The sequence below is a fragment of the Berghia stephanieae genome, chromosome 1, assembly GCF_034508935.2.
Source record: "Berghia stephanieae isolate SIO BIC M18660-M18661 chromosome 1, UCSD_Bste_1.3, whole genome shotgun sequence".
Classification (NCBI taxonomy): domain Eukaryota; kingdom Metazoa; phylum Mollusca; class Gastropoda; order Nudibranchia; family Aeolidiidae; genus Berghia; species Berghia stephanieae.
The window spans coordinates 10,616,391-10,628,890 of NC_088360.1; the positions used below are offsets into that span (position 1 = coordinate 10,616,391).

General features: G+C 36.1%; 1 protein-coding gene across 1 annotated transcript in view; it reads left to right on the forward strand.

Annotated features, from left to right (window-relative positions):
- LOC144967724 (protein patched homolog 1-like) overlaps positions 1 to 12,500 on the forward strand; it is a 98,976-nt gene that overhangs the window by 38,106 nt on the left and 48,370 nt on the right. Inside the window, exons 6-7 of the mRNA XM_078905300.1 lie at positions 8,463 to 8,589; positions 9,081 to 9,170. Of these exons, the coding sequence (XP_078761426.1) occupies positions 8,463 to 8,589; positions 9,081 to 9,170 (217 nt within the window). The remainder of the gene's footprint in view (positions 1 to 8,462; positions 8,590 to 9,080; positions 9,171 to 12,500) is intronic.

The following is a 12,500-nucleotide window of genomic DNA, read 5'->3' on the forward strand; positions in this document are numbered from 1 at the left end:
CGTTCGTTTGTGTTGTTTTTGCTGTTTTATATTTGTTTTTATTTGGAAGTTGTTGAATAGCACCACTTTCTGGCTATGCACAGTCTTATTAACTTTCATTATTGTTTTGTTTGTTTTCTCTCTCTCTCTCTCTCTCTCTCTCTCTCTTTCTCTCTCTCTCTCTCTCCCCCTCTCTCTCTTTCTCTTTGTCCTCCCCCCCCCTCTCTCTCTATGTTGCATTTTATTTATTTCAATAACTCATCATTCTGCTATTCTTTTCGTAATCCGTGTCTCACCGCGTCAATCCGGTACTCTGCCGGTATGACCTAGTTGAAGTAAGTTGATTTTAAAATCAACATCGTCAAAATTAAGTTTGGATGTAGATATAATTTGTTCTCCCCCCCCCCCCTTCTCTCTCTCTCTCTCTCTCTCTCTCTCTCTCTCTCTCTCTCTCTCTCTCTCTCTCCTCCATCTTTTTATGTCGATCCGGCTAAAGACATTAAGTTTGAAAATTGCAGACAGATCACTTTTCCAGAAATGCATGTCTGCGTGGTGTGAATTTATGCGTATTCTGTGCAGTATGTATATTTGTGTGTATGTGTGCATGTGTGTGTTTCTGCGTGTGTGGGTTTTGTGATTGAGAAAATGGGAGAGAAAGAGAAAGAGCGACAGGAGAGATAAGGAGATAGAGAAAAAGAGAGAAAGACACACTGCTGAGAGGGAGAGAGAGAGAGAGAGAGAGAGAGAGAGAGAGAGAGAGAGAGAGAGAGAGAAGAGAGAGAGAGAGTGGGTGAGAGAAAGAATGAGAGGGGAGAGAGATAGAGAGAGAGAAAGCAAGAGAGAGAGCGAGAGAGAGAGAGAGAGAGAGAGAGAGAGAGAGAGAGAGAGAGAATGTGTGTGTGTGTGTGTGTGTGTGTGTAGAAGTTTTTCATAATGCCAGGGATGATTATTACCTCGTCATTTCTTGTATGGTTCGAGTCAGTTGTAACTTATTCAGTTTTATGGTAATTTAAATAAGATATCTTGTTTAGAATATCTAAACGCGATTTTAATTGTCGAATTGATGACAGTAGATTTGGAGTTCAATCTATCGCTGATATTCCGATCCTACGCCTTGACCAGGTTTTGGTTTAAAATATGAGTCGGAAGTGTTGTCATTGAAAAATTCGTGTTCCAAGTAATGAAAAAAAGTAAAACGTTCAATAAGAAAGTAAAATATTTCCTTGAGCTTTAATAAAATATCATTTTCTCACAATGCAACTCTCAATAAAGAATTCAGCGATCAAGGGATTCTCTGTAATCAGACCCAATAAATAAATAGTAAATAAATAAATGAATCAATCAATAAGTAAAGAAATAAGTAAATGAATCAACAAGTAAATACACAATTAAATGAATACGTGCACAAAATGAATTAATGAATAAATAAATAAACCTAGAAAAACATACATACACCCCTCTCCTCCACTAAAGCAAAAGCTAAACACAGAATTTGTTTTCAGGCTTAGTTGTCCCTGATATCTACACCTTTTGTTGTAATTCCTCCCCCCCCCCCCCCCCTGAAATTGAAATGTTACTAAAATCTGTTTAAAATCTATTCCTGTTCTTTTGAATACAAAAGAGCATTATACCTTGGAATCAGGCACCAATTTTAACCTCAAAAGAAGGCAAGTTCCTTTATGGTTAAACGAATTTATGAGAATTAGTGAGAACTTATGGACGAATTTATGAGATTTAGTGAGAACTTGTTAATTCAAATTAAAGGGTTTTTTTTTCGGGCTTAAATCATATGCCAGCTATATACAAGGTCAACCAAGTTTTGAAAGAAGAAACAAGTGTATTCATTTCAGACTTTGAGGCCTACTAAAAAACCAAGACCAATTTAACCACGAAGTACCTAGTAGGTACTTATTTGTTGTGCCTTGGTGTGCCACCACCATCACCACCAGCGCCCCCCAGCGGTCTTTATTCCTCTTGCCCTCAGCTTTTAATCCCGCGCACACGGCGTATGAGGCGAAGGAAGAAGACCACCCAGGTCGACCTCATTGAGTTCAGGCAAACAAGACATTCTTGAACCCAGGCGAGGCTAGGCCCGTCTGCGTTTTCGTTTTATATTTTTGTCTCCCCCCTTATAATGTGTCTGCCTGCCTTGGAAATTGGCGGCCTGTTTTGTGTGACAGACTCTACTGCTCTGCCAGAATACATTAAAAGAAGGGGAAAAATTATAATTTTGGCCGACAATTTTTACTTCAAAGTTCTATCGATTAAGATGACCTCCAACTTGTAACAAAGTTACGAATCTGAAAACTCTTTTAATATCTCAATTTTTAGACTTTTTGATGACCAGGAGGTCTTTGCATTTGATCCATAATGAATGTGAAAGTTTTCTGGCCAAAACATAAAAAAAATGATTTTTGCCAGTGAACTGTGACAGAGCTGAATGTATGGTTTTGGGTTACGAGAACTGAAAATAATTTATGAACGAGTTCGGGGTCGTATTGATGTTCGTTGAATGTTTTTATTTTCGCCGGAATAGTAAGTAGTACGTAAAGCAAAACCAGTAGGTATATAGATCATGTTTCAGCTTGATATAGCTACTGGTCCAATGAGAATGTGTCATCTATGGGTGTCTATATCCATTTAGTACGTACATTTATCTGAAAAAAAAAGAACAACAACCGTATTGGGTTATTGGGATAATAAAGAGAATGTGACTTACACTCCTATCTAAAAAGATAAACAAAATATTGTGTTTCTTTGCCAGCCAGGATAGTTTAAGAGTATCACCATCTTTGATCCAATACATTATATAGTCAAATCAAAGATGTAACGATTACTAAAAGCTATTTGTAATTATTTTGCCAGCCACAACTGGTGACAATTTGACTGAATATCGGCACTGACTATTCTGTGCCAAAGAATGTCAAAGGTGATAATTTGTTTGGTGATAAAGGGCTGGACCCTAACCTCAATATCATTTGCATACACACTCGTTGCCCTGTGTTTTTTGGTTTTTTTTTCCTTAAAAGTTGCGGTTGGCCACACCTGGTTATTATTTTTTTTTTCTGCCTTTCTTTTGTTCAGCTCCCTTATATTATTATTACCACTACAGTATTATTATTATTATTATTATTATTATTATTATTATTATTATTATTATTATTAATATTATTATTATTATTATTATTATTATTATTATTATTATTATTATTATTATTATTATTATTATTATTATTATTATTATTATTATTATTATTATTATTATTAATTTTTTTTTTTATTTTTTATTTTTTTTTACCAATGCGGTTTTACAAGAATTCAGGGGGTCACTGAAGCGACTCTATTTCGGCCTCACCTGGCTAGTTACTAATGGAGGTCTGTCTATGTGTCTATGACCTGGCCTGGACAATAATTACTCGACCATTTAACTGTGTGTACAGAGGCAGTCGTGACATTGTCTCTAGGTTATACTGAAATCTGTTTGGAATACACACTGAATGAAATATAGCTACAGCCGTGCCCTGACATGACACAATCGTATTTTTTTAAATCTTGGCAAGAAAACCCATAGATTTAAACGGAACCCAACCCGTATGGTCAAAGAGGCTCAATCCTGGACTTCCTTAAAGTCTCACGGTTTAGACGTTTTGGTTGACAGTCAAGTTTCAGGTTTTGACTTTTGACAATCAAGTTTCAGATTTTAGACTTTTTGACAGTAGCAAGTTTCAGGTTATAGACTTTTTGTTTGACAATCAAGTTTCAGGTTTTGAGTCTTTGACAACCATCTTAATCGATCAACATATCGATATGGCCCATCGGTCCATCTTAATTCTTAATCGATCAACATATCGATATGGCCCATCGGTCCATCTTAATTCTTAATCGATCAACATATCGATATGGCCCATCGGTCCATCTTAATTCTTAATCGATCAACATATCGATATGGCCCATCGGTCCATCTTAATTCTTAATCGATCAACATATCGATATGGCCCATCGGTCCATCTTAATTCTTAATCGATCAATAGATCACTTTGGCATGCAATTCAAGTTAACTTCATTTTTTCAGGAGAATGAATATCGTTTGATAAAAGTGCGTGTCTTGTATGTACCCAAAGAAAGACAATCATATTTATATATGATTGGTTAAACTTTATACTCACTCTTAGCATCCGTTTCATCCTGTTGTAATACCAGCTTGACGCGATGGGTCGCATATTGAGGCGGCAATGGAGTGTGCAGCGAGCTGGTTGTAATGTTGACTGTGGGTGGTCTACCGCTTGATTGACACATGTGTGTCAAAATCGGGCCTACTCCTTATTCCACGGATGAAATTGATAGCCACGGAATCAGTCATTCAAAACGAGCATTATATAGAACAATGTTTATTTATTCTGTAGAGCTCTGACAAAACACATCATTTCTGACTAACCGCCTTAAAACCGTTTTATGTCGGATTGATTTACATCAAGACTTTGATTTAAAAAAAAATAACAACAAACAAAACAAAATCAAAACAAAACAAAAAACAAAACAAAATGCAAAAAAAAAAAAACAACCCAAAAAAGAACCCCCCCCCCACCCCAAAAAAAAAACAAAAAAACAAAAAAAACAAAAACCCCAAAACAAACAAACAAAACAAACAACAACAACAACAAAAAAAAAGCAACAAAACAAAACAAATGAAAACAAAGCAAAAAAAAAAAAAAAAAAAAACAAACAAGAAAAAAAAAAAACAGTTAAAACAAAACAAAACAAAACTAAAATCCCCCCAACCCCCCAATCCAAAAAAAAAAAAACAAAAAACAAAAAACAAAAAAAAAACAAAAACAAATAAAAAACCCAAAAAGTAATGGGCTTAGGTTAAGTTAATACGTTTTATTCTAATCTTATCTAATCTGAAAGACTAACAAGAATGATGTACCCTTTCAATGCCTTATTCACGACATGATTTTGAAACAATCTTAATAAATCACATTTGTTTTTGATTATACAAGAATTAATTATAAAAATCGTATCTTATTGAATTCAAATCTTTGTCGATCAATTTTTAAACAATATATGAGAAGGTTGTATTAATATTATGGCTTCAGAGAGTGTGAAGGAAAAAAAAAATAAAAATCAAGATTTACATAGTTTTAATCATTCAACTTTTAATTGACCTTTTAGATTCTGTTTCACACCACTTTTAATCATTCAACTTTTAATTGACCTTTTAGATTCTGTTTCACACCACTTTTAATCATTCAACTTTTAATTGACCTTTTAGCTTCTGTTTCACACACTTTTAATCATTCAACTTTAATTGACCTTTTAGCTTCTGTTTCACACCACTTTTAATCATTCAACTTTAATTGACCTTTTAGATTCTGTTTCACACCACTTTTAATCATTCAACTTTTAATTGACCTTTTAGATTCTGTTTCACACCACTTTTAATCATTCAACTTTTAATTGACCTTTTAGCTTCTGTTTCACACCACTTTTAATCATTCAACTTTTAATTGACCTTTTAGATTCTGTTTCACACCACTTTTAATCATTCAACTTTTAATTGACCTTTTAGCTTCTGTTTCACACCACTTTTAATCATTCAACTTTTAATTGACCTTTTAGCTTCTGTTTCACACCACTTTTAATCATTCAACTTTTAATTGACCTTTTAGATTCTGTTTCACACCACTTTTAATCATTCAACTTTTAATTGACCTTTTAGATTCTGTTTCACACCTTACAATATCGGATTGAGGCAACGGATCACATTTTTTTTCCTTCCGATTTTGGCAAGAAAACTATCGTTTCCAATTATATTAAGATACCGTCTGTCTGGGTTTGAAATGATGTATTCAAGTTTTTATCGTTCTTATTGATGGCTGAAGAAGGGTTTAGAAAAAAAAAAAAAAAAGAAAAAAAAAAAAAGAAGAACAAACAAAACAAAATCACGTGTTTAAATTTTTGGCCAGAAAAATTGGTCCTTCAAATATCAATCGATTAAAATGACCTTCATCTAGGCAAAAAAAAACAACTCTCACACCTGGGACTTCGCGAAGTATATTTTGTTCTCATGGGTGGTCTTTTGATTTGATTGACAGGAAGCCATTTTGGCAAGAACGTGAAAACTTCATGATTTATGTAAAATTGAATTATAAAGAAACCTCCCAGTCAGCTTTCCAATTATATTATTTCAGATAATACATTAGATTAATCAAAAATCGTGGTAGGTAAACGTTTACGAACGATATTTTCATACTTCGATTGAGAGTGAATAAAGAATAAATCAGAGAGAGAGAGAGAGAGAGAGAGAGAGAGAGAGAGAGAGAGAGAGAGAGAGAGAGAGGGGGGGGGGGAGACAAACAAAGCTTTTCAACATACAGATAATACATGATTATTTGCATCTGCTGTTGATTGCGTGGGGGAGTTTGCGAAATGATTAACGATGTCTCGCTTCCAAATCACGCCTTTTAACGTTTGATCACTTCGGCTGTTTGGTATCTCACGAGACAATAACACGTTCAAGTGGATTCCATTATTGTTTATCATTAAAGTCATCATCGCCTTTCGAATTTCATTAGACAATCTGTTCTAAAGTTAACTATTTTTACGCGTTGCATAATGATACTTAAACTCGAAGTTATTATCCGTCGCTCAGCTCCTTTGGAAAAACATATAAATAAACCAGAGCACCTGTCAAAATACAATTTAAAAATATAGCGACTTGCAACTTGGCACACCAACCCTTAATCAAAAATTTAAAAGTATGATTTCTGTTTTTTTTAAAAAATGATTTAAACTGCAGTGCGTTTTTGGTAATTTGGATTTTATTTGATTTCGAGATTTAAGTCACGAATTACAGGCTTATTATGTCATTTATAAAGAATTTATGAGACGGCAGACCGATAGTTTGCTATAGATTAAGTTAGAGGAGACAATTTTCAACCATTTTTGTTTCTTATGAATGCTGAAAATTGAATTAGAATCAAAGATATGAGACTTGTTGACGTTTTGGTGGTTTTATTTAAGTACTACAAATAAGTATATAAAGATAAATACATAGATTAATTAACTTTTAAAAAGTAGATTAATTAATAAATGAATGAATAGATAAACAAGCAAGTAGACATATAAATAAAGAAGAAAATAGATAAATAAATATATAAACAAACAAATGGATAAATAAATAAATATTTAACACACTAGAAAAATATATAAAGATTCAGGTTTTTGATTATTTTAGCTTCATATTCATTTTTTATAACACATGCTTCACCCCGACATAACATCTATCTGAAGCAGCGTGCACTTATTTGCAGGTCTGATAACCCAATTCATGATGGACTCGTAATGGAAATCTAAAAATAAAAGACACAAAATATTGTCCATTACAAAAATATTAAACTACGAGTAGGCTCATAATTGTAGACCTGCATATACATGTACACGTCGATCTGAAGCGATGGGTCTCTTACTTATTAATATTGTAAGATTACAAGCGTAAAAACGTAGGGTTTTTTTTTTCCAATAGAGGTTTAAGTGGCTGAGCCGCTGGACATGGCACCAGAATATAATTTGATGCGACTGTAAGTGGACGCCTATCTCATTTTCTGACATTTATGTTTCCATAGATCATCAAATATCTTAGTTATCTACGTTTTTTTAGGGAAGTATGTGTGGTCAGTGCCTGGTAGGCGTCCTGAAAATAGATAAAACTAGGCGCTAACCAGCTATTTTATATCGCTTATTATCAGCTTCTCGTCTTGTTGGGCGTATGCTGAGTGGAGGTGTTTCCGTAATGTGTGCTTTTAGTAACAGACTTGTCTAGACTAAAAAGGTTTATCGGCACGCTCGGATTATAAGGGTTAACGTTGATATCGACAATTTAGAATATGGTATGGCATGAAAGGAAGTATTCGGTGATTGTATACATGTCTGTTTTGCCCGTTTCTGTCATTGTAAAATGTCGTAATTGTTCAATCTCTGTTTATTTCCTGATTTGATTTCAGTAAGCGTGCACATGTCGAGTTCATTTAAAATTGGAGATATGATCTGAACTTTTTTTTTGGAGACGGATTATATTACGAGCATTGTATTATCTTAAAAATTTGAAAAAAACCTTGAGCTTATAACTTTTAGCGCAATGTCCATTATACGTGCCCAAAGCGCTTTACAAGGGCCCCTGGTCAACAGCATCACCTATCACGGAGGACAAGACATGGCGCTTGTTAGGCGATATTGCAAATTTTCTGACAGACACAGTGCTTTAAACCTCCAGGTACTCATTTTACACTTGAATACGGCGAGAGAATATGAGTAAACAGCCTTTTCCAAGGACTCAACTATGCGCCGCTCAGAGCGGGACTCGAACCCAGGACATTCCGATCCGAAGGGGAGTGTCATACCACTATACCACATAGCATATTTGACAAAATGCTTTTCCTGAGAATGCTCTTTTAAAGAATATTATGTTGTCATTTGAATTACAGGGGAATTGCTGATATGCCAGACTACATAACTTGGGAGAACTTGAATCCTCAGAACATTCTATCCAAGCTGGAATCGAATACAAACTCAGCCATTCCCGTGGATGCCATGAGGGATCTATTCAAACGGGTACGTATTTCGTTGGCTCTACCAAAAATTTCCACGGTACATTCTCATGGGATATTATATTTATATTGTCTTTGAAGTCCAGTTTTGGAACTTATTGAACACAAAATGCATCAGCTATGACGGGTTTCATGTATATAGGAATTTTAGAAACAGAAATGTTTCTCCAACCCTCTCTCTCTCGATAGATAAAAACGTGTCCGCGCCATAATATCATACTACATCCATGGTATAATTGACATACAGTTCCATATTATTTGACATTCTTGGAATACAAAATGTTGTTTCTGTTTTAAGGAGTTCGAGAATCGTGTCTCATAAATTACCTGAGAACGGATTGGTTAATTGTTGTGTGACGTAATATATTGTACTTTTCTTTTCTTTTTTTTGATGTGTGTCTGACAGTTAACATATTTAATGATGAAATGGCATACAATATTTATATTGTAGAGTAGACGGGCCTATAAGTTTCTATTCATTTCACTCTATAACAGGCTGGAATCACGACTGCCTACCAAGAAAAACCTTGTTTGAATCCAAAAGACCCAAATTGTCCCAACACGGCACAAAACTATAACGGAAGTGTAAGTATTTACCTTTAAAGTGCCTATTTAGATCTCAACTAAATGGACATTTAACGATGTTTCGGATTCAATTTAAATTTAATTGTTTTCTAATTAGGTGCTCTCTCTCTCTCTCTCTCTCTCTCTCTCTCTCTCTCTCTATCTATCTATCTATCTATCTATCTATCTATATCTCTCTCTCTTTCTTTCTCTCTCTCTCTCTCTCTCTCTCTCTCTCTCTCTTTCTCGCTCTCTCTAGTTCTCTCTTTCTTTTTCACACTCTCTTGTACATCTTTAAATCTGTTTGTATTCAGATATTATATTTTCATGAGGTTTGCTCTAGTGCGGGGCGGTCCTTGGCAAGCTTAAGGACCACGGTCCTACGGTCCTTGGGAAATGAAGACCGCAAGGACCGATCCTAGGACCGGTCCTTTTCGACATTGAACATTCCTGAGAGACTGTTGGAAATTCGAACCGGTTTGACCTTTGAGAGTGTGGGATCGTTCATTCTTGAACCGTTAAAGACCGCTACACGATGAAAACCGTGGCCTACAGGAGTAAAACACACGGAGTAGTCACACTCATTTCAAATTGTAACCTAATTAGAGAAGAGGGGCGATGCCTTCTTTATTTGCTCACCGTACTTCATTGTTACTTCGATAATTTAATAAAATTTGAAATTTATCCCCATTAACGGAGATAATGGCATCGCCCAAGGCGTTGATCGAGTTGTTCGTGGCGTTGATACACACACGCAACTCCTACCCCCCCCCCCCCCCCCCCCCCCCCCCCCCACACACACACACATTAAGGGCAGCGAGCATTGAAGAGTAACAGAGAGACGTGAAGTTATAATAAGAGGGGGTGGATGAGGTGATAAGAGGGGTTGATGGTGACTTTTCGCCAGATCTAACAAACTCAGCTACCCATTCATTGCTGAGTAGACAGGGATTCAGAAAAAAATCGACTGCACCCGGGATCGATCTCTGGCCCTTTGCGTATAAAGAGAGTGCTCTATCAACTGAGCTATCGGGTCCCCAAATATTCTATTGGACTTTTTTAAAATTCAGACGTTATAACTGGGTTTTTTGGAAGGAAGAAACTAATGAAACTCATATTATTTGATTAGTAATAACACCAAACGAAATTTTAATATTATTGTATTATTTTAAATGACAACACTGCGATAGAAAGGAGTGGTGACAAGAGATGGACAAAAGAAAACAAAAAATCGGATTTGCTACTTGCTAGGTTCGACACACACACACACACACACACACACACACACAAACACACACATCTTTTGTAGTCACATACATTTCAAACAATAACCCATTAGAGAAGAGGGGTCATGCCTTCACCATAGATCATTGTCATTGCGATCATTATGGTGTAGTAAATTTTGAAATTTACCCCGTATAATGGAATCGTCCAAGGCGTGCGCCTCCTGTTCCCCCCATCTCACACACGAAAGGGCGGTTTGCGGAGTGGAGGTTGGTGGTCGTCTGCCTGTATGGTCGTCTGTGTCGTTTAGTGTATGGTAAAGGGGGTGGGTGCGATTAATTAAGTGGGATGGGTGGTGATTGGTGGAAGATAGGCAACCGAAGCAACGAATCGCTGGGGAAGTAGTAGGCTATGGCGCGAGACCGTAGGACCGTGGTCCTTGCAAGGACCGCCCCGCACTAGTTGAAAGGTGATAAGAAGTGAGGACCGGCGCCGGTCTTCCCCTCTGGGACCGGTCTTCGGTTCACAGCTAAAAGACCGTCGGACCGCGGTCCAGACCGGTATTCAGCGCGGCACTAGTTTGCTCGCGTCTACCACACAATAAACTGTCTGCTAGGCGTTCTTTTTGTTATGTAATATTATACTATCAATCTTTAGCTATAATAGCCAGGCGATCATTCTTTACCCTGTTACCAGAGTCCAAATCATTTTAATAACGCATCGTTTCGTTATATTTATGTTATTGTGACCAAAGATTCTTTTCGTCATTTCGACACAAAAATACACGAATATTTTTGAAGAATGATAGAAATAACTCAAAGTTTTCACTTTCATTAATTTCAGCAGTCTATTCGAAGAAGTTTTAAAAAATGAGAGGCTGGCACCAAAGCACATAGCAAGAGTAGATTGACAAAGTGACGAAGAGTGTGGACAAAGTTGATGCATTGTCCAACTTTTGGTTGCCATTTTCATTTTCTATTATTCAACCCAGTTAAACATATGATAACTAAATTGGTTTATGGTTTTTCAAAATAACTTAGGATCGAAATCTCTAGTGTCTTCTTCTTGTTCATGTTCTTCTTGTTCTTTTTCTTCTTCTTCTTGTTCTTGTTCTTGTTCTTGTTGTTCTTCTTCTTCTTCTTCTTGTTCTTCTTCTTCTTCTTCTTCTTCTTCTTCTTCTTCTTCTTCTTCTTCTTCTTCTTCTTCTTCTTCTTCTTCTTCTTCTTCTTCTTCTTCTTCTTCTTCTTCTTCTTCTTCTTCTTCTTCTTCTTTCTTCTTCTTCTTCTTCTTCTTCTTCTCTTCTTCTTCTTCTTCTTCTTCTTCTTCTTCTTCTTCTTCTTCTTCTTCTTCTTCTTCTTCTTCTTCTTTCTTCTTCTTCTTCTTCTTCTTCTTCTTCTTCTTCTTCTTCTTCTTCTTCTTCTTCTTCTTCTTCTTCTTCTTCTTCTTCTTCTTCTTCTTCTTCTTCTTCTTCTGCTCCTCCTCCCCCTCCTCCTCCTCCTCCTCCTGCTCCTCCTATTCGTTGTTGTTGTAGAAATTCGTTGTCATCATATCACACAAGACCACACAAATACTCAGGGTAGAGTTGTCCCCAGGATTCCAGGATTGTATCGAGCTGTTAAGAAAATAACAGTTTGTCACAGCTTCATTCGTCTAATTTTTTTTGTTTTACATGTTAAAAATCCGCTTATGTGTAAATCATTACCCTGATCACAAGATTTCCCCCAATCCTACACAGACTTGACACAAGGACTGACAAATGATTTATGTGTTCTCACACTTTGCTTGCTAAGAAGTGGGCGGGGTGTAATCAAACTCTGTGACCTTTTTTTGATCAGACCGCGTTTCCTTCATCATCTAGACTAATTTTCTTTACACTTTCTCGTTAATTGGGTAGGACGGGTTTGGACTGTGAGGTAGTGTGTTCTAATTACACACGAGTGGAAGACGTGCAAAGATTGTAGCTGTTAAAATAATAAACAAGAAAAGTCTTAATTAATTACGTTTTAGTTGCACATTTTCCGATTTCCTATAATAACATTATACCTATGAAGTCTTTGAGTAACATAAAATGTGATAAAAGGGGTGTCGGCCCTTAACCAACGTGTAGTAATTTACAGGTCTGATGAC